This window comes from Struthio camelus, chromosome 12 (assembly GCF_040807025.1).
Source record: "Struthio camelus isolate bStrCam1 chromosome 12, bStrCam1.hap1, whole genome shotgun sequence".
Classification (NCBI taxonomy): domain Eukaryota; kingdom Metazoa; phylum Chordata; class Aves; order Struthioniformes; family Struthionidae; genus Struthio; species Struthio camelus.
In genome coordinates, this window is record NC_090953.1 from 10521507 (window position 1) to 10548912 (window position 27406).

General features: G+C 40.1%; 1 protein-coding gene across 10 annotated transcripts in view; it reads left to right on the forward strand.

Moving 5' to 3' along the window:
• The window catches only part of ARNT2 (aryl hydrocarbon receptor nuclear translocator 2), a 139454-nt gene that overhangs the window by 86593 nt on the left and 25455 nt on the right, over positions 1 to 27406 (forward strand). For all 10 annotated transcript variants that reach the window (XM_068958365.1, XM_068958360.1, XM_068958361.1 and 7 more), the window contains 7 exons: positions 2721 to 2823; positions 5539 to 5604; positions 6063 to 6148; positions 15432 to 15508; positions 17509 to 17643; positions 18555 to 18629; positions 25143 to 25294. In XM_068958365.1, the coding sequence (XP_068814466.1) occupies positions 2721 to 2823; positions 5539 to 5604; positions 6063 to 6148; positions 15432 to 15508; positions 17509 to 17643; positions 18555 to 18629; positions 25143 to 25294 (694 nt within the window). The remainder of the gene's footprint in view (positions 1 to 2720; positions 2824 to 5538; positions 5605 to 6062; positions 6149 to 15431; positions 15509 to 17508; positions 17644 to 18554; positions 18630 to 25142; positions 25295 to 27406) is intronic.

Below are 27406 nucleotides of genomic sequence, written 5' to 3' on the forward strand. Positions count from 1 at the left end.
ATAAACAAGTCACAAATTGCTTGTTCTGTATAAAAAGCTGCAGTATATCGTTAGAGCTCTACAAGGTTAAGGCACGCATGTGATGGGCTCCTGAAACAAGCTGCTGAGAGCTTTGCTGTAATATCTGTGCTCCAAACTGTTCTCTGACTCATTCTTACCTCCCTGCCCGCAAGTGATTCTGTAAGTCAGGGCAAAATTTAGACCACTGTTTGTTATCTGGTACGTCTTCTTAAGATGTTACCAAACAAAAGGCTAACTTTAAAAAATGTGACTTATGTTGTTGGAGGAGGGCTCCAAGCTTGCCGAAGGAACGCGTGTCAGCAATTTTAAGCTTAGCAGCCACATAGTCCTGGAACGTACTTGTATCCATAGATGATCTTTGATTAAAAACTGAGAAATTTCTATTAGCTGTGCGATTTATGCTTTTGTCACTGTTTTTTGATCATTAATGTCACGCTAGGAATTTCTGTGCGTATGAAAAAAAAGTGCAAAGAAAATAACTCTTCTTTTATCTATATATTTGACACTGTTATTGTGTCCATAGAGAAAAATGCTTTTAATGGCTTGATTTGGCTTGCTTGCTCCTTTGGACAGCCATTGGGTGCTGAACAGGTATTCTGTCTTTATTTGCACTGTCATATATTCCCTTTATCTGTGAGTCAGCTTTCCTCTTGCCTACTGACCTTTAATTTCCCTGAATTGTGGCTGTTAGTTGAGGGAATGGGGAAACAGTCTGTGGCTTGGAATGCAGGAACTAGGATGCTACCTCTGTGCGAGGCTTTCTCTCATGCAGGTAGGCAGAGTGGATTTGAAGCCTGACTCCATCCAACATCACAGGGCCAGCGTAACCGAGCTGGGGAATACAGTAACATGATTTCCTTCCAGCTCACACCTGAATCATATATTAATGCATTAATTAATATATACATCTACATGAATATATGGATCAAAAGGGGTATCCTTCTTCAGAGGAGTGCTCTGAATTGAGGCTTCTTTAGGAATTGTTCCTGGACTGACCAATTTTTTAACAATCTGAGTTCTATTTCTGAGATATACCAACTGATGCAATCTAGCCTGATGTCAAAGAGGATGGCTTTTCTCCAGAAGTAGTTATCTTTAAAAAACCTTGAGAATAAAATGCTGCTGCCAAGTTCTTTATTTAAAATTCTGATCTTTAAAGTGTTTTATAATGATTTTAATCCCATTCGTGGATGGAGGTAGAATTATTTTAACTGAAAATATTTAAAGTGCAAATGTTTTGGCAGTAGAATTATTTCAGAATTAATTTTTGGACAGAGACTTTTTTGATGAAATCTGATGAAAAAGACTTTAAATATATTCTGGATTATTTCTTCCATTTCATATGAACAGGGTGTGGTATCTTGTATTGTTGCAAATTTGGTTACTTTTATATCACAATAAAGGCTTTAATGTCATAGGTTTGTATAGCTTCGGGTATCAAAAGATGCTGTTCCTATTCTAAACATGTAGATCTTGCTCATGGCTGGACTTACATGGCTGGGTGATGGGGTCCAAGAAGACTGGAGGCCCCGTGTCCCATCAGTGCTGGTAGCTGTCCTTTGATTGTATAACCGTTGTCCTACTGCGTTTCTCTTGCCCCCATCACTTTTGCAGCTGTGTCCAGCCCTGAAGCATTGTACGTCTAGGTTAGTGATTCATTTCTACTCCATGTTACTAACGTGGAGATTTATATTCATCTCTTAGCAGTTGGGTTGTAGATGCAGAAGTCAGTTCTTTGCTGATAAGCAATAGGATTCTAGGCAATTCCCCTACCTTGATCTGAAGTTTTCTGTAGCATTCACTGCCTTCTGTTTTCTCTCAGGAGTATGGAGAAATTAATCTATGCTACTACCTTGCTATCTTTTTTTTGGTTGGTTTGGTTTGGTTTGTTTGTTTTTTTGGCCTCCCCACACTTACTGTAGGAGTGTCAGGTCCCTCCATCCTGATGCCTTGACATAGTCACTGGCATCTCTCTTCAGCTCTGTCTCTTTGGGGTGAGCATCAGAGGTCCACAGTCAACTTCTGCTGATCTACAGGGTCCTGCCACTGACCTTGCATAAACTCCAGTGTTGCCATGGGGTGAGCCAGATCATCTCACTGATCCAGCTGGAAATTAGTTTTAAAAAAATGCTAGTGTGTCGATTTTCAGTCTGATCAACTCTGAAAGGGCCTCACCACAAGTGCTGCTGTGACATATTCTGTATCTAATTGGCAAGAAGAAAAGCTTGGTCTGATGTGTTCCTGAACCGCTGCTGCAGCCCTGCCTATGTGAGGTGCTCTCGTGGTGAGGGCGTTCTGGATAGATATGAGAGCACCGGAAAAGAAAAACGGCTCTCAAAGAAATGATGCTTGTTGCTTCATCCCCAGTTCTGGTAAGGAGTGGAGAAAGCAAACAAGTCAAAAAGCTGTTCTTGCTATCACTATCTCCTCTGCCTTCAAGCAGTTTGACTGTGCCTTGGAAATTGGCCTTGGGCCAACATGAATTAGAAAAGAGCAGTCACTGACGTGACTCACTGAGATCATTTTTAAACAAACATAACTTATATGAGAAGAGCAAGATCAGTCTTTTTCTTTTTTTCCCCCTAAATGGGCTGATGACATTTAGTTTATGAACGTATTATCATGTTATATCTACTACGTCTTGTAGTAAATGAGATTCAAGGTATGTGCTAAACAGTCACTGTCTTTGGCTTTTCTAGGACGAATACTGGACTTGAAGACTGGAACAGTAAAGAAGGAGGGTCAGCAGTCCTCAATGAGAATGTGCATGGGATCGAGACGCTCTTTCATTTGCAGAATGAGGTATGCATTTACCTTGTGTTCCTGTGAGGTTTCCAGATCCTTCTCAGATTCAAATATTTTGTTGACTAATTTGACTGTTTAAAAACCAAAACTGTAATGACATACTCCTGTTAAGCATTCCCAGAACGCTTACTTTTGTAACTGGAGTATAGCTGAAACCTGTCCTTGTGATTAATGGCCAAGTCAGCACCCTATATATATGTAGAAGATACTTTTATCAGTGTGATGTGTTGTGTGCTTCCCCCGGAGAATTTCATGACACCTTTACCCCTGGAATGCAAATCATCGTCTCTTTGAGTCAGATTATTCGAATCAATATTTTGGGAGCAAAGCTTTTGCAAGTGTAATGAAAGCCCAACTCTGTGTATGTTTTCAGCAAAGCAATGATATTAAAAGAATCTTGTAGACAAACAGGAATTCAGTTGCAAGCTTGCCAGCGATGCAAGAATTAACCTAAGCCTGGGATGAATCGACCAGATGTCCGCTGGTCGAGTCTAGATAAATGAGTAATAGTTAAAGGGTTTTATTTTGCAATTTTCCAACTTCTCCTGTATTGCTTGGACTTTCTTAGAGATGTGTCTGCCCAGTGCTTCTGACTAGGACTTGTGGGCGCTTGTGTTGTTACAGTGTTAACTAGATTAAAATGTCTATTGCTATTGCAATAAATTTCTCTCTGTCGGGTTACTGGGGAAAGTACATAATTGCATCTGCATCCTATATCCAATATTTATGCTGAGAACAGATTATGCAAAATTTTTTTGGAGCAAAACACACAAACCAAAATATTTGTTACATTGCAACAGATGCCCATACTTCTGTTTATGTGGTGGATGCTCTTCCAGTCACAGGAGGAGGCTGAATGTATGGCTCCTGGGTTCCTTTGTTAAGGGGTTGGTATAGCTTACCATGCCTGCAAGATCAGATTTCAAAGCTATAGCTCCTTTTATGTCTACTCGTTCTTGGTCCACGCAAAGAAGCCGCATGCTCTAGTCTTCAGTCTGTTTTATGACGATGTATGCAGGCGAATGGCCGTAATTTAACTAAATTGTCAGTATAGAAGGATGGAATAGGAATGCTCTGTCCCTGTGGGTAGTGATCATCAGACAAGCAGAACATGTCAAAATGGCAGCAAATGGCTGGGGCTACACGGTATTCAGATTTTATCGCTCCCCTCAACGTAGCAGGCTTGTTCTATGAAAAGACGACCTGTTTTCAAATCCCCTTTTCTCAATGCTCCACAGTGCGTGAGGTTATAATCTGCAAGAATGGGAACTAAATTTGTCCGCTGAAATTATGAATCCAGTATCATGTACACATCCTCCCAAGTCATGTTAAGAATGTTTTTCTCTGTTGTAGTTTATTAGTAAATAAAATGTGATATTCAGACAAAGATGTCTTTAGAAAGATCAAGTCTGATGTTTGCTTATCAGCAGGCATCTTTTCTCCTCCAACAAGGGAGAAACACAGCCGGTGCCAAAGACGGCACGGAGTTAGATTTTTGGATGTCGCTTAGCAAGGTTAATGCTGGTCCAGGAGCTAGGACATGTCTTGAGATGCATTTTTAGGGGTAACATCTTCCAGTGAGTTGCCAGCACAGGCGAGATGCTACTGATTGGCAGCAATTTGTCTCTCTGAAAGACAGAAGTGCCTCAGTCCTGGAGTGGTGCTACTCTTAACTACTAATTTCAAGGAATAAAAAATACAACCAGCAGAGAAACACTTGGAACACTGCTTACTCTTCCTCTAAGCCGCACGTAGCGATCATGTGAGGGGGATCCTTCTTTGTGCAAGGAAAACCATATTTAATGTCCTGTTTACAGAGGTTCTCCAGCTTTTAAAACAACAAATCAAATCACAGTTATTTCCTAACGATCTGATTCTGTAAACTCCAGTGCTTGAGAGTAATTTTATACATGCCAGTAGTCCCATTGTTTTTCTAATTCTAGATCTTATTGTAGCTGTTCATTCCTTCTCCTTGGCAGTGACTGGTTAGGAAAAAAGAAATCCTTGTGGGAAAAATGATCTTTAAATTATGTGAACTTTCTTTGTGATTGCTTTTCATTGTTATTGTTCTTTTTTTCCATTGAGAATGAACTCTGTTTTCTTACTTTGAGCTATTTGCTTGGCTTCAAATGGATTATTATAATTATGCAGTTCAGCCCGGTTAGAAATATCACAAAACATACAGGAAAAAGCGTTAAAGTTGCATAACATTATAAATAGTCCATTCTTGCAAAGATTAGGTTAGTGTCTACTACGTCGTAGGTAGTGCATGACATGCATAATTTCTCCGTCTAGAGAGGTTATCAGTACGCTGACATTGTTTTGTGTGGATATTTTATTTAGGGGCCTGACTTGTATTCTTCTCTGGTTTTCACTCTTATTTTAGAATATTTTGAGGTGCCTTACAGTGCATCTATTCTCAAACTAGTCCTGGAATTTTCTGTTTCAAGTTGTCTTTCAGTTTGGGGGGGATTCTTTATATAGCTTTTTCTATTTTTCTTTCTAAAATCGTGAAAATACTTGCGATGCACACAAAAAAACTCAGACTGTGGAAACAGCAAGTTCTAAGGAAACGTGTATCTGGGACTTCCTGTCAGAAGTAAAAATCTATTACTGTGTGCATGTATGTGCTAATAAGGATGTTAAAAAGCATTTTCATCCAAGGCATTTATATTCATTTTTGAGCCCTTTCAAATATGAATTTGCTTCTAGGTGTGGAAATGCTCCCCTGGATCATTTACCTCTGAACAGAATAACCACCATGAGAAAAAGATACAGGTACTATTACTTAATCTACCGCTACGCTTAGTTGCCATAAGCACGCTCCTTTTCCACTGGGCTAATGATCAGTCGAGTAGTACTACCTGGATGAACGTTTGTATTAGCATACAGCATATAAATAGCACTGGGTCACAGGAGAGAAGAACTTGCCACTAAATTCAACTGTGGCAGTATCACTGGATCCTTGTGCAGGCCTTGAGGAAGTCACTCAACTTCTTTTGTCTTAACTGTCTCCATCTGTGAAATAAAACTAATTATCTTCCTCCCAGAGGTGTAGGGGAAGACAGATAAGGCTTGAATGGCGCGGTAGTGGAGCTGACTACAGAACGCTAGGTTGAGGGTTGATTGTTTCTAACGTAACTTACAAATATCTGTACATCATTAGTAGAAGTTTAAAAACATAAAGCTGTTCTGCGTGTCAGTCAGCATCTTTTTTTTGTTTCCTTTTCATTTAGGAATGGCCTTGGCCCAGTAAAAGAAGGCGAAGCACAGTATGCTGTTGTCCATTGCACTGGCTATATCAAGGCTTGGCCACCAGCAGGTGTGTATCTCCTTTAAGGCAGTGTATGCTGTGCTATCAACAAGATGGGAGAAACCCTGGTTAACGATCCATTTGCTAATACAGAACCAGGTTGAATTTCTGTGGGGTAACCCTGTCTGTCTCATCTTGAGAAGCTTTTAATATCAAAAAATCAGCTGCTGTTACACACTCATGGTCTCCCAGGCTTTCCATGTGAAACTGCTCTCAATTTCATTGGCCCACAGAGCTGTAAGAGTTGTCCTGGGTAACGTGGGATTACGGCAACTGAGGCCAAAGGTGTTTTCAGTCAGATAGCTTACGTAAAAATGGCCTGATTTTAAGAAGGTAAACACAGAGCTCTTGTTTTTGTTTAGAGGTACAACTAGTGGTTTTGTATTTAAACATTGAGTTGCAAGCGCCGATGTATGAAAATGTTTAGTTTCAATTTAGGTGCATGTATCTTCACTTCAAAGTGGGGGTGCTAATGGGGAATGCTTAGCCTTTGTGGCAAGTTCTGTTTTGAGGCTGTTTTTCTGGGAAACAAGTCTTGGCGTGTTGCTTTGAACTCCAGAAGAAAAACATTTACCTACTGTAACTCAGTATTACACATGGGAATATTTCCATTTGGGAAATTCATAGAACAAGGGGAGACGGTGGAGTTCATCCAGGCAGCATTATGAACTGGATTGGCTGACCTTGGCATTTGCAGTAGTTGAAGAAGTTGTTTTTAATATGACCCTGTCTGCTGGCATGAATCAAACCATGAGTTGTCCTGTTCTTTTATGGCCGTATACCACAAACATAAATCATATTTATGGAGAGATTAGGAATGCTGAAAGTTGGCTTGTACTGAATGTGTACAGCAGATTCCGGCATACGAATGTAAACTTCTTGTTGATTTCCTGCTGAATTGCAGTTTCAAAGGTTATATAATAGTTTAGCTACCAGAGTTTCTCACCTCACGCACAAGCACACCTACATTCGCACACACAGTACAGAGAAAACTGAAGCTTATGAATGTTTCTATAATTTTGGCAGCCAAGCAGAATAGGGGTAATTTATATCATATGTTGTCTGTGCTTCAAAACCACAGTGCGGACAACAAAAACCTTCCTTCCTTTTGCTAATGAATTTAATATACTTCAATGTGTTATAGAAGTCAAAATGTTTCCACTTTGTTTCAATTTCAGAAGAGTGAACAGAACAGTGTATGTAATTTGCTCTCTCAGAATGAAACAAAACATTTTACATCTTCCACAAAGAGAATGATTTTTCTCCTAGTATTTTCAAATATAAGTGAATTTAGCTGTGATACGTGGAACAGCTCTACAGAAAGATGCAGGTCGAATGAGGTTCTTCCAGTTCCTTGCTCAGCTAAAATGGAAAGGCTGCTGCATGTGATTACATACGTATTCCTCTGATACAGAGCTGCAAACAAATGAACTCATGACAGCAGTATACCCGACGGTCGTCCTTTTTACGGGGGAGTGGGCAACTGCAGTAAAGGAGCAGGTTGAAAAGGATCTTCTGAGTCTTTGAGTGCCCTGTAGTGGAATATCACGCTGTTAAGTGCCAGTTAAAATAAGTGAGGCATTTTCCCCTGTTCCAGCTCTTTCAAAACCTCACTGTTCTGTCATGGTTAGGAACGTCTCTCTAATTTCCAGTCTTCATTAGTTTATGAGCAGTTCATGGCAGCGTATTCTTGGGCTAGTATTTCCCTTAAGGTCAAACAGGAGTCTTCCTGCCTTATTTCTCTGTTTCTCGCACGTTCTGGTGTATTTCCAGACAGAAGTCATATCCTGTCAGTCTTGACTTTGCTCAGTTAAACAAGCCCACTTCTTCTAATCTCCCCTATTGTGATGCATTTTATTTTCTTCTCTTTATCCTTGTATTTTTTCTCTGCACTTATCCCTGTTTTAATTTAACTTTTCAAAATGTGGGTGACCAGAACTATACACTGTTCCAGATGAGATTGTAGTGGTGTATAATGACAGTGGAATTTCCTATCTTTCCTCTCGCTGTAGGATATTGCCTATTTTTCTTTTGTATGGTGCATCCTGCTGCATCCTAAATCACCTACTGTGCATACAAGGCTACCTTCTTAGTTGTTCTCAACACAAATCTTCCAGTTGATAGCAAAAATCATTTTCAGTTATGTGATCTTTTGTTTAGCAATACAAACTCTAGCAATAGCAATGGGATGAAAGTTTATGACAATTATTAGTCCCCAAGTGCATGCTTGTGCATTTAGTAATGTTGAATTTCATTCCATTTCTATTACTCTATTCCTCAAGATCACATGGTGCTCCCCTTTTGATATCCCAGTGCTCCTCCAGAATGTTAATGCCTCCAAACTGTATCACGCTCCTAAGGGATGTCATAGTTTTTGACACTCTTGTGTGGAATTTCAGTGGTCCTTTATGTTATCGTCCAAATTGTTACTCATCACAGTCATGCTTGGGTGCCTTTTTCAGGGTATATAGTACAGAATCAAGGCATTTTTCGTGAGTGTTCATTTCCCTTCCCATTCTTCCCCACTTTGTGCTGGTGTTTGTCACGTATCCCTTAATTTTGGGAGTTGAATGGGGATATCTAAGGGCTGAATTGGTCCCCAGTACTTTGAGTAATCAGTGGCAACATCACTGTGTGTGTTGTTATTTCTGATAGCAGTTCAACCGTAATGTGCAAAGCAAATGAAATAACTGTGGGAGTAATTGGATTTGCTAAAGCTCTTCTACCCTGTAATAAAATTACTTTTGTTCAAATCAGGTAGAGAGTAGCAAACCCCTGGGCTTTGCTTAGTCTCTGGGTCATTGGGAATAAATGAGTTCATGCCAAATCACGTATGTTTTGAAAATCAGCCAGGGAAAGGATCACTGTCATTTATTTTTCAGTTGCCAAGCGGACACTCTAATATATACTCCATATCCTTTTCTTTCAGAGCATGCAAAAATTGAGTTATGCAGCTAATGTAAAGCACTTAAGAGAGTAATACATAATTTCATAGACAAAGTAACAAATATCTGGAAAATACACTCAATATGCATTTGTTCAGCACCTTCTGTTGTCTCTTTCTGGGTTACATTGTATTGTCTGTGGCCAGTGTGTTACATTTTTATTTAGTCCCGCAGGGAGTGTAAGGCAGTCGGCGGCGGTACAGAAGTATCGAGAGAAGAACTGCTCTGTGATCAATATTAATATGATAGACCAGCTGATTTGAATATCTAATATCATAGACTTAAGATGTGAAGATGCTGCTGCTGTCAGTAGTCCGTGCTAATTCTCTGATTAATCTGAATATTTAAAACAGGTAAAAACAAATCAACTAGACCAGCTGGCATCAGTATGGCATGGTATTTTAAGGACTGGGTTGTTTTGGTTTTGTTTCAGTGATCTACAGTAGAAAGAGAACTCTGTTATGGCTCAGGTCTGGTGGCACTGTTTGCTCCCAGCACAATCTCTAAGGGAATTTAAGAACATTGTCAGCATGAAATCACTTTTTTTTTCTCTCTCTCCCCCTTACCTTTATGGAGCAGCAAAGCTCACTTACTTATTAGACAGGCTGCCTTTAGCCCTTTTTCACTGTTATAGACTGCCTTTAGCCCTTTTCATTGCATGAGAAAAGGGAGAGAAAACGCAGGAAGTGTCACGCCTCATCCTCTGCGCGGACGCGAACCCAGAACATGTAGGGCCCACGAAGAGCACCCGCCTCGCTGGTGTTTCCTAGCAAAGCAGACCCAAAGAGTGCCGCAGCCTGCACGCGCTGCGCGTTGCCCTGGAGAAGGAGCCGTTTGGCTGCTGCCTTGGAGCAGTGCGTTCGCCTCTGGGTGAGGGAGCGACGCAGAGAAGGCCGCTTTCAGGAGCGGATTTATTCAGGCCGAGTTTCTTAACGGTCCATTCATTTTCCTTCGTTGTGCCTGCAGCAGAAGGGTAAAATTAAGCTCGGTACAAGAGCCCAGCGTATGACACAGGCACACTTATACCCTCGTCAATTATATATTGGCCTCGTGTGGACACTCTGCCTTGGGGTAAACTTTGTCGGGGAGACAAATGAAAAAGAAGTCGGATATTCCAGCGCCGCTTTCCAGCCGATTGCATTGTTGATTTCGTAAGCGTAAGGTATGTTAGAATAAACGATGACAGTGCAGTGTTGTATTGTTTTGAATGAGGTAAAACACCCCTTGTTTGAAACTGGCCGAGTACCAATTCCAGCCGTGGCTCCTCTGTTTTCTGTGAAGCAGCACAGCTGGCAGAACTTGGGACGCTCAGCCTAGAGAACGCTTCCGGCGGGTAACCAGGCGCACAGCTTGGAAATGCTAACCTTCTCCTGATCGTTTAGTTCTAAACTTAAGCAAGCATTTACTTTTCTGGGGTTTTTTTCCCCTCCTCAGAGAATGTTATTCCTGGAAGGAAATGAGTCTTATGTGGTCCATATGATATTTTCCTAATAGTTTTCTTCATGCCATAACAATTGGTGGAAAATATTTGGTTGAGAGAGAAGCTATGGTCTGTCAGGATGTTGCTAGTTTTTTGTAAATCAATGCCAGGACCTGCAGAAAACAACATTCTGAAGAAAAGGCTTAAGTAGATACTTATTTCGAAAACTTCAAATAAAAAATAATCCCAGAATAATGATGAATTCAAATAATGTTGAAATCTTTTTTTTTTTCTTCCTTAGTTTTTTTTTAATCTTAAAAAAAGAAACATATTAGTCTTCCAAGTCAGACTTACGGTAACATCTTAACCACAACATGCCAAAGTTGTTAGATTATTTTAAAGTTTTTGCCAGAATGTGGACGTTTGTGCAGCGTACTCCCATTTCCAATACAAAACAAAACAGTTGCTTGAATATTCATTGCAGTGCTGTCATTTTTAAAGGCTTTATTTAAAAAAAAAAAAAACTTCATTATTTTATTGGGATTTTTTTCACAAGATTTGCTCCTTGGTATGCTGTAAACATCCACAGAACTTTTTTCTGAAAGCCCTTTTCCACTGTTGTGCGTGAGAGGCTTCTTCAGGAGGTAGCATGATGCAGTTTTGCTCTATCAGTAATTGCTCTGAAGGAGACGGGCATTTTCAGGGGATTGCTAGTGACCATTGTGGATTTAATTCTGTCTTTGTAAACACTCATAAATCATTTATTTTTCAGTGTAGTGAAGTGAAACCACAAACCCACTGACACTGTTCCGTGTCTCGCTGAAAATACAGGGCAGAGGGATGGAGGTGGAAGGCAGAAAATGAAGCTGCCCTGTTGGTAGGGACAACTGGAAGCTCAGTGGGGAAAATTAAAACGTAATAATAATAATTTCCTTATGTCCACCCAAACGCATGCCATTGCCCTGTGGGATACCGTTTGCTGGCATCCAGGGACACTAGGAAATTAAATATAACCTCTAGCTGCACAGTGTTTTATTTGTGATGTTCAGTTGCAAGCTTAGCTTTGCAAATTGTTGATACTAACCTGAACAAGCATAGCACTGTATTTATTATCCAAGGGAAGCGTGTATTTGGTGTTGAGAAATAAAGCCTCTCTCAGGGTTGCATGTGAAGAATGTGAATAACTCATGTTTATTTTGCTTATGCTTTCTAAAAGGTCAGTTCCATGGCCTTTCTCCTGGATGCTTTTAGAACTTTTTCTTTTGGAAATACTGATGTCTTGATGAACTTATGGGGCAGTATTGCATTCTGTCAAGAGCTGGACAAACCAGTATTAAGGGCAGTGCCCATATCTTTCTTCACCTGTCCTTACTGGAGTATGTTCAATACGAAGTATATTAAAGCAAAAGTAAATCTCCTCTACAACTGCATCTCATATATAAGCACATGCACAGTAGAATCTTTGTAACTATCAGCAAGAAAATAATTTCTACCCATGGAATCCATAATAGCACCCAAATTGCAGGCAAGCAGGCAATCATTTTGGCATCTTTTTCCTCTAGGCGCTTAGGGAAGGGTTAGCAATTCACTGGGTCATGTATTGATTAATTCCAGGCAGATTGTTTTTATTCATAGTGTGCCTTGTGGGATAACGCAACTAATAAATTTTCCAATATGTTATGCAGACTTAATATAATCCATCTTGGAGAAGGAAAAAAAAAAAGTGAAATTTAGAACAACAACTTCCCTTGCCAACATTGAGTTCCATCAGGAATGGCGTTTCTTAGCTAGGTTTAATTTTGGAGATTGTTTATGTTGCTTTGAGTTTATTTGGGCAGTAGCATGCCTGAACCAAGTTCCTAAAAAGGAAAGTGTTTTTGAAAGCTGCAGCAAAAAGATTATGCAAAGTGGAAGCCATCCAGCTGAGTATCTGTGCTGTCCTTTGCAAAACACTGTTCCACTAAGGAAGTGATTGAAAAAACTATGGAAATGAAGGGAAATTACTTGAAAATTGTCCCTTTCAAGTAGAAAGCCCTCATTTTAGAATGGAGCTTTTGGTTAACGTTATCCAACTAGAATGCCTCAAATTATCTCGTTAAAACCACGCTTGGGCCTCTGTATTTAAGTAGCCTACTTCTCAGAAGTACCAGGCGTCCACTCAGAAGCACTTCTCAGGTTGGCAGGAACTAGAATCACTCACCATCCTTCAAATCAGACCACCTGTACTGAGCTATCTGAATGTAAATGTGATTACTTCAGCCACCAGTTATTAAAAAGTTTGTTCTTTTGGCTAACAGTTAAACTTACAGGTTTGCCCTGGTGCGGGGTTCAGGACGGGAGGAGTGACAGATGTCTCCCTAAGGGATGCAGTCCCTACAAGCCATCTTCCAGCCAAAACGTTACAGTCAACTCTTCGTTTGGTTGGTTGGTTTTTTTGCCCACTTCTGCATTTCTCTCACATCAGAATCAGTCCTCCTCTCGAAACTGCCGTGTCCTTTAATTTGTCCTACTCTCAATTCACACCTCTATTCATAGCTTTGTAAGGTGAAACAGTGTTGGATTCCATTTAACATCCGCTGAAAACTGCACATAATTCTCAGCTAACCATTTTCTACCTCTTTGAGATGAAAATTGCTCATGTGAAGGAGTCTACTCTTAGTTTCCAGAGCTCACCCCTGAGCCCCCACACATTTGAGCAGATACCATGTGTCTGCCAAATTTTTGCCTCATGTAGACGTTTTTCAGTAGATATGTTTGCTGCTTCTTTTCCAGGGTAATTCTCTCTTTTCTCAGGAGGCAGCCAAATTCTCTTTCTTTGAATATTGTAGCTGTCGTTAGCTGATTATTAAGTCTTGTACTGAAGAAATAACTGTGTGTGTAAGCACAGCAAGGAAAGTAAAGCAAAATTACTTCCATAAAATGCATCTCTCAACTCTAGTTTAATGTCAGTGTTTTATAGTGGTACACTGGTGTCTCAGAGCATGAAACTTACTTGTGTTTGGAGTCTTTTTTGTAGTTTGTCTAGTATGTAACAGAAAAGAGGCTGGTTTAGTGGTGTGCGAAGCATCAAAACACCACTTTGTAGTTTAACTGCTTGAAGGACCTCGTTCTTATTAACTGCAGGCAGCGCAGGACAGTCCCGCGGGAAGTGTAACTGCAACTTGTGTTCATTTCAAGGATGTTTTGCATAGTCCAGACTGGGTAGAGGCTCTTGAGTAAAAACGCTTTGGTCCCTAGTAACTCAGGGAGGGACATTTATCAGAAACACAAAATGAAAAGTTCAATTGAAAAATAATGTGTTGATTCAGCCCAGTGCTATTTTTAACTTCTCTATTTAACGAGTGGTTTCTTAAAATGTACTCCTGAGGCCATACAATGTACCTTGATCTTTTCATAGAACTTTTATGAAAGCATATCAAAGGAAGTATCCTGGCTTTTATTGAGGGATATCACAAAGGTTTAGAAGTTATCTAGGGCCAAATTTGGTATCTCCGGATAGCAAGGTTCTAGCCTGGAAAACAACGATTCTGTTCCCAGCTCTCTTAGTGCATGTGACATTGAAATTAAGTCTTACTCAGTTTCCCACTTGTAAGAAGGGACAGTAATGTTCCTCCTTTGTAAAGCTCTTGAGATCCCCTGATAAAACCCTAATTATCTGTTGCTAGCTGTGAATGAGGTCAGGCCCCCAAAACTGTGAATTCTATTGCAAATAAAGTTTGAGGTGGTAAGTACATTGTACAGAAATATATTTTTTTTCTTTCAAACTTGTGTACATTTTACTTCATTACATAGCTTGGTGAGAACTGAAAAATATCTCTAGAGTGATATTTAGAAACTGATCATCAGATAAGATTGAACTCTTTTTGTACAAAATAGTTCATTTAGAGACCACTGCAGTTCATTTATCAGCTTTTATAGTCATTTTTCAGAGACAACATTTAAAAAAGTTGTATGCTGTCATCCCCTGCATGGTCCAAAGATTGCCTGGTACTGGGAATTATAAATCTTATGGGGGAAAAAGTTGCTTTTGTTTCATAATTGGTAGCTGCTTTGCAATTACAATTAAATTCATTAGTGCCTTAAAGTGCATTTTAAATGATTCACTGCCTGTTGTGACTGAATTCCTTGAGAAGCCTTGTTAAGTAGTTTGCAAATCCCTTAAAATAAGTCAGCAGTGTTACAACTGGAAGATGTTTTTTGAAATGCCTCATAGGAAATTGCTATCTTAAAACTTTAGTTGGGAAATAGCCTTACTAAAAACTTAGCCCACTAGCAAGTAAACAGAGCTAATCTCCTGAATGCTCCTATTTGTGAAACACTGGAATGGAAAACATCCACATATATGTTTTGAAATTATTCATTTGTTTATAACAGTTACTCGCGTTACACAACTGAAACGAACAAACACAGTTAGCAAAGCATCCACGTTTTTTCAGTCTTTCAACGTAATGACCCAGATTTAGTCGATTATGGAAAAAAAAATGAAACCAGCTGTTAAGTATGAGCACAAAGTTAATGAATAATCTAGACTGTGCCTTGTTTTTAATGATGATTTTTATATATTATTTGCAGAAGAAAACTGATCATAGTGTGCATTGACTTAACATATTAAGTGACCGCATGGTTCCAGTAACGCGCTGTAGAATAGTAGTCGTGGGAATGTTACTTTCCGTTGTCCATTGTAATGGAATTTGTGTATCTGCTTTGTCTTCAGCAGCCAAAGTTGCTGTGTACGTCATGCGGTGCGTAGGATAGACTATAACTGAGAAAGAGTATCTGACCTGAACCCAGAGATAATGTCTGAATCGTAGAGAAAACGATAAGGCTATTTTGTATGGTTCAGAGTGTCTAGAATTATATAGAACCAAGCCAGCAGCAACTCTATTCATTCTAATTTCCTAATTGTAAGTGTGTTTATTTTCTTTAGGAATGACTATACCAGAAGAAGATGCTGATGTGGGACAAGGTAGTAAATATTGCCTCGTGGCAATAGGAAGGCTTCAGGTAATGCAAGTGTTTCCTTATATAAGCTACTGTTGAAAGCATCATCAGTGTTGTGTTTTAGCTGTAAAGGATTTGTGCAGAGATCTGTGGTTTTTAACATGCCTCCAAAATAAATGGCCCTGATATCTGTGTACAGCCAATGACTTTTTTAGAACCTGTCAGCAAAGCAAAATGAGAATGTTACGTTGGCGTATATTTGTATTCAACCCAACAACAGTAGCAAAGATGCTCCTGGAACTTGAACATGTACACACATGCCATTCTCTAAGGTGGTGTAGGGCTGGGATGTTCTAGGTAGTGAAAAACCTGGAGGTACAGGTGCTGTAGATGGTAGGTTAAAGTGGCTCCCAAAGACGGTGATATGCTTCCCACTGTTTGCTGTCTTGCACGCTCGCAGTCTCTCTCTCTTTCATTAATCATCTACTTGGAAAACTCTGATTACAGAGGTTATTTTGAAAATGACAAAGATAAAGCAGTCAAGAGGCACTTCACAAATCATAGCTTTATTCTCAATGTGTAATGTACTGCACGTTCAGATGTGATATCAGTGAAGGGAACTGTGGGAATAAAATTTTACCTCCTTTTTGTTACGGTTATTGTAAGTGATAGATTTTCTTCCTTTTCCGTTGCTGATAAGAGTTCTGAGCCAGAGCTAGAGCAGTTGAGGTGAATCTCTTTTATCACCGCAGTGCACAGGCTAATTTTTATCTTCCTGCCCTGGGAATTCAGCCAGTAGTGAAAATCTTGGAGCCTACTGCATGATCTCTTGTTGGCCTGCACTCATTGCCATCTGTTAGGATGGCATCGGTCCTCCTTACAAGGTAGAATGACCCTTTCATTGGAGCACAGGTGTCAAACCAGTTTTGTTTGAGGTGAACAGCCTGCACGTTACTCGAAATGCATGCCATCACTTCTGCAGAGTTTGTCCCCATTGTGGCAGAGCTGCAGGAATATTGCATGATATTTTTTAACTTAATCATACTTTTATATTCAAGAGTAAAACATTTCACTAATGGAGAGAAGGAAGTTGCAGCGATTCAGTTGTTACAGCTGCCAAAAAAGATGGTTTCCCAGAAAATCACGTTAGTAACATGTGGCATGTCAAAACATCTGTTACATAAGAGAAGCCAGCACATGCTATGTCAGGGAGGGCAAGAGGAGGCTCTGGGGTTGGGTTTAATCACAAAGGAGTCAAGGTGCACAAATTAAAAACTGTGCTGTGTAACCGCAAATTGAAATCCTGCGTAGAAGCTATTCTGCTTCAAGGCAAAGACCAAAAAATGAGATTTTGTTCTTTTTGCGTTTATGCCTTGTTGACAGAGATGACCCTGAAGGTGGTAAGAAAAAGGATAGTCTCATTTGTAGCCCCACTAGGAAAGGAGATGAAGTGTCCTGATTACACAGGTTTAGGGTATATAGCTGGAAATGCTTCATTCACTCTGATGAGCTTTGAGGAGCATTAGATAATGATAGATAAAAATGATTAATGATAGATAAAAATGATAGACAGAGCTTCTGATGAGATAATGAGCTGACCTTCTCCAGATAGAAAGACAGCAAGACAGATAATGAGCTGGTCTTTTCCAGAGAGCAGCCTATACATCCTGAGATAGGTCGGTGGACTTGTTCTCTGGAAATCTCTCAGTCTTGGTTGACAAGGGTGGGCACCAAGATGCCCAGCTTTAAGGTGCTTCCACTCTTTGAGGTGAACCCAGCCTTAATTATATCATTGCTGTGTCCTTCCTTTTGGGAACTTCTGGTATGTCTGTTTTCCTGCTATGTTGTTAAGCCTAGGTAAGTGCCACGAGGGGACATCTTTGCACTGCAGACTAGACTGAAGCCATGCCTGTGTCATATATGTGTGCTGTTGTTTTATTTATGACTTCCTTCAGTAGTTAGTAGTCTGCCAACAGATTTTCTTCTTTAGCTGAATAAGCAAGTTTGACTTACGGCGACTGTTCTGTGAAGTAAATTTTGTGGACTTGATTGTTTGGTCTTAGGTAACGAGCTCTCCAGTATGCATGGACATGAATGGCATGTCGGTCCCAACTGAGTTCTTGTCTAGGCACAACTCTGATGGAGTCATCACCTTCGTTGACCCCAGATGCATCAGTGTCATTGGCTACCAGCCGCAGGTCAGTAAATGGCTGTAATTGCAGAGACTGGTTAGAAATGATGAAAAAATTCTGTTTGCGTATTAAGAGTAAAAGCAGCAAAACATGAAATATTTCTAGCTGAGTATTCATATGTCATGTGCTAAATGCTGTTTACTTTTCTTTACTGTTCTTGCCTCTGTAAAATTTAGAATTTTTCCCTTTGTTATGTGAGAAATCACTTTCTCCCTTTTAAGTACAACTTGAATTCTAACAGCAAGTTGCTTTAAATCTTACACACCTTCCCAGTTAATACATTTCTGTGATAAAAAGTTAACAGCGCTTGGAGAGGGTCTTAGATTTTTAACTTCCAACAATTTGTTGAACAGTAAGCAAACAACATTTATAGCATCTGTTTTCCTTTAGGCTTACATCTGCTCCTGTGAATAAAGGCTAGTCATAGAACTGAGTAGAATAGTAGATGAACTCCTGACTACCGCAGCGCTCTCTGATAACTACATTTTGCCTTTTAATCCCAATGATAACTGTTTTCTGGTCTCAACAGTTGCAGTTTACAGTCAAAAATCATTTTATTTCTTAATCGTTTGTTTTTCACATTTATACTGATTTTAGGTAGCTTTATAACAACTATTTTTACAAAAAGTTGTGCTGTGAAATGAGCTTTAATAGAGGATATCGGACTCTTCAAGATACCATTTTTGCAATATTAAAAATTCAATTAAAACCAACTTGTAAATACACATGTCTCTGCAACAGTACAAAACAATGTGGGCCATGATATCTACAAACCTTATTTGTAGGACTTGTCCCTGGTTAAGTGAGTAGTCCCATTGAGGGCGATACACCTAGTGTTTGCAAGGATTACTTGCAGAGCTGCACGTGGATTTTACTGTGATTTGGGTTTTTTACACAGCTTTGTTTTATTTTTCTAGGATCTTTTGGGGAAAGACATTTTAGAATTCTGCCATCCCGAAGATCAAAGCCATTTGAGGGAGAGTTTCCAACAGGTGCTGCAGCCTGCTCCCTTTCTTCCACCATTTATTTATTTCTATGTTGTTTTTTTTGTCCAGGGAAGTAGTTTTTATTTTTCATTTGAAGGTATTTGTTCTGTTATGCATGAGAAGGAGCAGCAAGGTATGAATCAATTTCTGTTAATAAATTAATATCAGTTAAGCTGCGTAAGTGGTAGTTTAAACTACAGCACCTGTTGGCTGTGTTTTCAGAAATATGGCTCACTGCTGAGTTAAGCTGTCTTTTTGTTTTAGAGATACCTGTATAGATCCCACTGGGCTAAGTGGGAACCAAAAGTATTTACCTTCAACAAGATGGGCTGTTGATTTGAAAATAGATACACTCCTCTGTAGTACTGGATGTTTTAAGAGGGGAATATCTGCATATGCAGAGTTTGGCATTCTCAAATTTGCTTAACACTGGACCTTACTGTGTTGTTTTTGAGGTCACTAAGAATTTTACAAGGGGCTTCAGTGAGAACAGGGTTAGCTGAAACTCAGTGAGTTTCAAAATTAAACTCTTAATATAGTTTGTGACCTAAATTCTCTGCTGGTGTAGACAAGTTCCATAAACTCTGGATTTGCACCACTTCACATCAACAGAGATTTTTGGCCCTTTTCCCTACTGGGGTACTGAAATGCAGACAGACGTTACAACAGAAAGGTAAGAACATATGGAAAGTTACTGTTCTGCGTTCATTTTTGCAATGGGCCACCATTACCTCAAGTATATCAAAGGAGTTTAGTCTGTTGTAGAGCTTATTGTTTCAGATTGATCTAGGACTTAGGGTAGGAGTGCTTTCCCCAAGAGTTCTGCTTGTTCCTGGTCTTTTCAGTACCTTCCATTCTGCACTGGAAAGCATGGTATATAGCATGTTTTAAGCAGTTAGTGAAGTTCAGATTTGTTGATCCATCTTGTGTTGGATGTTGAGATTTTCAGCTGTAAACCAGGGGTATGAAGTGAGTTTTAAAATAATTTGTATAGCCAAGTATTTATTCAGGCATAACATGCAAAAGTGGAACTGCAAAAACCTCTCTGAGGAAAACAACTAAATGCTGTGTTCACAGAATAGGTTGTGAAATTAAGGCTATGGTCCCTATGAGAAAGTGTAAGATATCACTGTGATTACTAACCCCACTGCTGAGCTAGCAACAAAGACTTTATGACCACTCTGCGTCTACTGCAGTGGACTCTGTTCAAACAGCAGCTAAAGACCTTTTAAATTTAAGATGTTGATTCACAGGTAGGGACAAACGAATGCTGGATTCCTGAGATAGGTTATGGCACACAGTCATTTTTCCTGCTCCACCTTGTTGGGGATGTGATGGTACAGCTAAACCTACTTGATGGTTAGCTGTCACCAAGAGGGAGGTCCTGTTCCCTTTTTTCTCTCATCCCTGACCTCCTCCCCACCCTTCCTGCTGTCCTGACACTAGCACAGATGGACTTGCCAGGTGAGCTAGCTAAACGCCTAATCACTTTTGTATGGGGCTAGTTTTGAGATGGTTCAGCACCCTGAACTTGTGCCTGACCGCACCAGTGGTGCAAGAAGAGCAGTGAGAACACATATGCTGCTTTTTCACCAATGCCCAAGTGATTGATTCCGCTAATTTATCTGAAAGACAGTGACAGAGAGCTGCTGGATAATAACTTGTCAAATATCCGTCTCTACAGTGATTGTGTGAACACAGCCGGAGGCTCAGAAAGGCTGACTAACTAACATTCAAGTTAATGACTTGATCCTCTCTGTGTTCAGTGGGAACGAGATCAGGCCCGAAAAGGCTGCTGTTGTATCCCTGAAGTCAATTGCTGGGGACTTCCTTGTAACTACTTGATATTAGGCATATGCATAAATGGTGTGCGGGATGATCAGGGACCTACATGATTTTCTCAAGGTCACGCCACAGGACGATGAAAAAAGCGTAGATTAGAAGTGAAGAGTTCCTGTTTGCCTGGACCTGTGTTCAATATGAAAATACTGTGCTGTTCCTTTAGTAGGCAATTCCTTCTTTGTATATTTTTGTTCAGTACAGTAGCAATGTGATTGGGGCTGTTATTTCGATTGTGAAATAAAAGACTGAAGTAAATGGTTTAGCTATGCACCAGGTGGTTTTTATTTCCAGAGAATGTAAAAAAAAGTAGAGGCTAAACATGAGCTTTGAATCTTTTTTGTGTTATCCTGTTTGTGAGCACTGGTTTACGACAGTTCAGGATTCTCCCACCAGAGATTTCTGTGCTTTATATATTATTACAGAATTAGTGTTTGTTTAATTCATACTTCAAGACAATAGATTATTGCAGTTTGTTTTTATTATCATTAGTTTGGCCTTAGAAATCTTTTCATTAGAAAGGTAACTGTGATTTCCAGTAAGCTCTTTTTTTCTCAGACCCTCTGAAAACTTGACATTTCTATTTTGCTGACAGTATCAGAACCAGATTGGTGTATAACAGGGGAGGGAGGGAGTATTTTGCAGTTTTTGGTCAATTGCCAGCATCCATCTCGAAGCTTTTACTTCCTTGGGAAGAAAAATTCATTCATCAGGCAGGGTGGGAAAATCAAGCCAGAATGAGATATTCTCAAGGCCAAGATCAACAAATAGAGTTTGATATCAAAGGTTCCAGAAAACAGCTATCTGATATCCAGTAGGATGCTGTTCAGATTGGACACTTCTGCACAAGTTCTGTAGTCTTTTCCCTGGGTGTGGTGGTAGAAAATTGCTGATAATAGAATGTGGCTCACTGAACTCAAACTGCAAATGCACTTATTTAAAAAAAGACATTTACCTCAGAATTATATTTTCTGGGCATTACTGAAAATTTTGTGTCTCCTCTTTACCTTCTTTCTGTTTAATCCTGTATCCAGTTGATCAGTCTGAAATGCAGCCCTTGCGGGGGCGGGGAGGAGGATTGGAGCACATCTCCAAACCCAATTACTTGTTAATAAAGACACAGGGTAAATACAGGGTTTCTGCTAAGGTAACTACTTTTAAGAAAAACAGACTGTAGATAGCTAATAAAAAAGAAATTCCTGCGGTTAAGGATTAAGACTCTACAATGAGATGAGGCATCTGTTTGCAGTAGACCTTCCCCTTGCTTCCCTGAGGCACCCAAAGACAGCTTGGTGGAAAAGCAGGAAAAAAAAAAGTCAATACAAATAGCCCAGGTAAGGGCCAGCTGAATGACTTTAAACCTTATAAATTTTCTCCTGACCTAAACTAAGATTCTTAGATAACACATGCAATGCAGTTGCAGTGCCAGTGTGAAAATATTTATTTGAGCATGCTTCTTTGGTTGGCTGCTGCTTAAATTCATCCATGCTTGTTGCATAAAGGGTATAGATCCAGATCTCAAAGTTTGGAGTAGGCCCGTGTATTTCCCGAGTTCCTGGGGCCCAAGGACTGTCTGTTCCGTTTGAGACAGCTCATGGTTACATTGTCTTTGTTGCCATCTAAGCCTTAATTTTGCCCATGGTAGTGACAGTCTGGTGTCTGTTGGTGCAGTCTCTCACTTGATTCCCAACTGTTGTCTTCAGTGAAACTGTGGCTACCAAAGACGGAATTGGAACTAGGTATTACCAGACATCTGAATTCTGATTTAGCTGTAAACAAATAGGCCTCCAAGTAAAAAATTCTCACTCCATTTTGACTAACGCTATTAAAACGGACATTAGCTTATTGATGCTGTCTCCATTCACACCCTGGCTCATTCCTCCTCCTTATGAAAGTTAGAAGCATTTCTTGTCAGCGCTCTACCATCCTAGAGCCTTTTGGGTAGGCTCACAGATATTCTTTCACCTGATTTATTGTGTGGCCTGTCTATTTTTAATGCAGAGATGCTAGGTTTCCTCAATAACTCTTTCCTTGGGATGCATAAGCTCTGCCTAGCTTTGTGAAATTGCTGAAACTGTTCTGAAGTGGATATTCTTATACGTTTTTCAGCTTCAACTTAGTTCTTAGAAATGGGATGTTTTAACTTTGGCAGGTATTGCACATGCAATCTTCAGGGCTCATTTCAGCAAAGCACTGCAGCCTGTACCTAACCATAAGCATGTGGTAGATTCATTTATATTCAATTATGCCCTTAAGAGCTGTTTAATTTAAGCACATGTGTAATTCTCCTTAGACTGGAAGCTTAGCACACTGCTAAGTATTTGCTGAATCTGAAACAAAGCACCTGTGACTTTTTCTCGTCTACAATTATCTCTTTACGTATCTTGTTTCCATCCAACATAATTGCTGGCTTGTGTGTATTCTTAGTGTGTATTCTTACTTCATCCCTACAAGATCTTGTTGGGTTTATGCCACACTGAAAAACTCATCCACACATCAGAGACAGACCATGGGGCTGTCCATTTCTTTTTCTACTGTTTGTCCCTCCCATTAGTTATTGTCTAATGAATCGATCTTTCCCATTTTTACTTATATCCTTACTCTTCTTCTTTCATCCCTTTAATGATTTCCTTTCTCTGTTTTTTTTTTTCTTCTGGTTTCTCACTCAAATGTTTTCTTAAAAAATGTAGTCAAGTTCTTCTTTATCCCTTCTTCCATCTTTGTGTATGGTATCTTGGGCAGTTTAAACCCTGCTTTTGGTTTCTGTGCCCAAGTCTTGTGTTGTTTTGCTCCTCCCCTCCCACCCCTAGTAATGGCCTCGCTGCTTGCAGGGGGCTGAGGGGGCCTCCGTATCACATCACTGTATAAATATGTATTGTGTATGATAATTATTTTTCTCTTTGAGCTTGTTTATGGCACCAGTGTTTGGGTTCCGTCTCTTGGTATTCCCTCAGACCTCTGAACTGTTCTTGGGATACTTGTTATCTGTTATAGGGCAATATAGTACAGCCGGTTATACTGTGTGCTACCTGTTCATTTGTTGGGAAAAATAAAAGTATAAGAGGACTTTGGACAGGACAGGTTGTTACAACGAAACAGGTGCACGAGGGTGATGTTTTAAAGCATTTAGTCTAATTAGAAAGAGCCAGTGAAAGAGTTACAAGGGAGCCGATGCTCAGCAGAGCTCTAGCTAGGTATGAGACCGAGGCACTGAGCAGGGATTTCTGGAAATGACTTAAAAATTTGATAGACTTTATTGGATAGTCTGCCTTAAAAATAGCCCATGGGCTGTGTGATCTGTGTCCCCTGAAGTTCCCATAGTGCATCTTTTCTTCAAGGACAGAGGTTATAACTTCCTCCAAAGTGGGGATATGAGCAGATGCTTTTTAAGAGAGTGCATTTCTGAGTGACTCTGAGTTAGTGGGGTGGTGCTTGAGAAGAGAAACTGTGTTAGGATGTGACATCAGCTCGCCAGGGTCCTACTGCTACCTCTTATTATGAAAGCAGAAGAGACTTGCAGTTCAGAAGATGGGCTGATGCATCGTGGCTGTCCCGGCAACAAAAAGCACAGCCACCCTGAGCAGCGCTTTGAAGCCTTTCATCTTGGAGTGATTCTGTCTTTGAGCAGCATTCAAGAGAGATGACTCATGAGTTCTTCCAAATCATGCTGAGAGAGTTGAAAGGGCCCCAAGCTGTCTTCCCCAGCCCTCTGACAGACCTTACTGTCCTGTGAACAAAGGACTGAGCTGGCAGAAGTATCTCATCAGCTACCACTGAATTAATATCCAGAGCCCACCATTATTTTCCAGTCACGTTACTAAGCTGGTCCAAAAATTGTGGTGACTGAGCACTTCTGTTGGATTTGCCTGGAAGGGCTGCCACAGCCTGTGGAGAGAAGAAGTTGCAGAGATAAATCCAGCAGGGGCATATAAATCAGAATCCCCAAGGATGCAGGCACGCTTTAGCTGCAGGGATGTGGGACGAGCACCTCTAGGCAATTGATAGGCAACATTCAGAGTGTTTCAGAAACCACGTATTAGTCACCTGAAGACAGATTTTGGCACTAGCATAAAGACTGTCAGACTTCTAGCAGCTCTGGGGAAAAAAAACCAGCCAGGTATGGTTTCTTAAAAAAAAAAAAGAAAAATCACTTAAATATCATTAGAATCAAAGTTTAGGATGATATTTAATGTATGATTTGGGATGTCACATATATGAATTGTACAGCTAGGTATCCAAGAAAAAGAGGAGATAGGTGACCTCATAAAATGTTTGTTGTTGTAGACTTTTGTTTCAGGTGCTGCAAAGTTTGGTTTATGATTTACATATAAATATTTAAAAGATTCCTCAGTTTGGTTTCTGTCAATCTCTTCTGATAAACATTCCACGCTAAAACCTTAAAGCTTCCCTGCTGGGATAGCAGCACAAGCTGTTGTTCCCTGAGCCTGTATTCTTCTTATATGCAAATTGGAAGAGGAGATTTTGTACAACAAAGTGTGAAGATTTAATTCTGAAGGAGATAACTGCAAACATAAAAAGAATTTTGTTTATTCTCATTGTATTAACAATATCTCTACTGCTACCATATCTTTCTGCAATGTAAGCCTAAAACATACCAGTTATGTTGTTTGCTGTTCATTTGCACTCTGCTGTTAGTAACCTTTCCAAACGGTTTTACAGGTTGTGAAACTGAAAGGTCAAGTCCTGTCTGTGATGTATCGTTTTCGTACCAAAAACCGGGAATGGATGTTGATCAGAACCAGCAGCTTCACATTTCAGAATCCTTATTCCGATGAAATTGAATACATCATCTGCACCAACACTAACGTAAAGTATGTGCCTTTCCAGATGCTCATGTACACGGTGTTGAAAGAATAAAAGCGTTGCTTTTTGTTGTAACCAGTGTAAATGCACGTTCAGATTTTTGCGGTAGCCTGTTTCCAGTTGCGTTTTTTCCTCTGTAACGGTAAGAGTCTGGAGCAGAAGTTTCCTGCATCAGAGGTACTTGCAGCTAAAGCTGTTTCTCTGTCATTACCTTGTGCTTCCAGGGCCTGGCTGCACCCGGAGATAAACATCAGTTACCTGTTATGTCATTAGACAAGCCCATTGATCTCAGTCCAGGCTGCGTTAACTAGCGCTGGGCTTCCAGCAGCAGAGCAGCTGTCATGATATTGGAGAAAGGTTAGCCTGATTCCTAAGCCAAAGAGAAAATTGCAGGTCTTGTGTTAACAAGTATCACGTGTGTAGGCAAGAGTCCTGCTTCTTGTGCACTGTGATCATAGTGTGTCATAGTCCTGGTTGTCTTCTCCTTGAGCTAAGTCCACTCTTACAGCATATAAAAGCTGGCAAAAGTGATTTCCTGGTGAGCTTAAGGGGAAGGGCTTCTAATACTCAGTTAAGATCTGATGGACCGTCCCCATGTCTGGGGACAAATCCAACCTTGTGTTAAGAGGAGAATTAAATCATCTTGTCTTTGAATAATACTTTAAAAAACTATGTCATTAAACCTGTTAGAAGGAGGTTAAAAGAGTGGGTGTTTAGTTCTGCAACTCATGGAACTGCTTCTAAAAGAAAAGTCACCCTAGCAATATAGTGGACCTTTGTCACTGCATAACTGAGTAGAGAAACTTTTGGTGCCTTCTGAATTCTGAGCCAGCAGCTGCAGAAGCTAATCTGGATTTGATAAAAACCATTGCTTTTTAGATTTTTTAAAAAATATTTCTTCTTTCTAATGTAAACTTAAATCTATTTCTAAAACAAAATCTGCTTTTGGTCTGACCAGAGGGCTTTTTGCCAAGTTTTTAACACGGAGGAAATTATTGGATTTAAGGTCTCAACCTGTTAGACTGTCTAATGGAAATGCTGAATGAGCAGTCTACTAGTGGAGATGCACACTTGCAAAACCAAACCCCTGGGGCTTTGGCATTTGAACTTAGAAAGCTAGTGAGTGTCTCTCTTTAGGAGCAAGCTAGGCAACAGTAAAGCTATTTGGACGTGGCACGTACCTGGGCTGGAAGGGCCTTTCTTTTAGTGATTTGAAACCCAGCATAACATCCAGTTTGCTCCTTTTTCCCTGCATACCCTAAAAATTGGGCTTTAATAACTGAATAGTTCAGTTCCTTGAAACAAGCAAATGTGTCTTGAAATCAGGCACCCTATTATCTCCCTGTCCAAAGAGATTTGCACGTTTCTGCTGTCCTACATTTCTTTTCATAATAATTTGGTAATGCAAAAACAGGCCTGCAAAATAAGAGACAACTGCTGAAATCTATCCCACGCTGGTTTAATTGTGCTTGATTCCCAGGAGTCCACAGGTCAAAAAGTTTGATCTGTAGACTTGATTGTGTTGACTCTGGGAATGCCTTTTTTTTCAAGACTCAACTATACTGTTCAGCTTGGCATTGCAGCGCTTACTGTAATAAATAGGCTAGTGCCAACTTCTGGCTCTTATTATAGCTGTCTTAGTAGGTTTGAATAACAACCCAGAAATATTGACCTAATATGGAAGTTGCCTGCTGCTACTTTGACAGAGGATGTTCCTTCCTTTCTGTCATGTTCAAAATGTTCTAGCCTTTATGGCAAGATATAAACCATTATATGTTTGTTTTTAAATAGCAGAAAGAATGCATTATTCAAACTTTTTTCTTTTTTTCCCCTGTTCTCTCCCACTTTTCAAACAGATATCCAGAGAGGATTCCCTGTAATGCAGGGCTACTCCTGTCTGTTTCTGGATTTTTTGGGGTCAGGTTCAAAATTCAGATTTCCTAGATGTCCTGGGGAGGTGTACATCCTGGTAGCTGTGGATTTCTGCCTCCTCATTCAGCTCCTGCTGGGGCTGGTTATTCAGTGTCGACCCCAGTGTGCGGGGCCATCTCGATGTGTCAGTGGGTGTCAGACGCCGTGGATCCAGCAAAGTGCTTTGCCTGCAGACCAAGCAAGGGTGT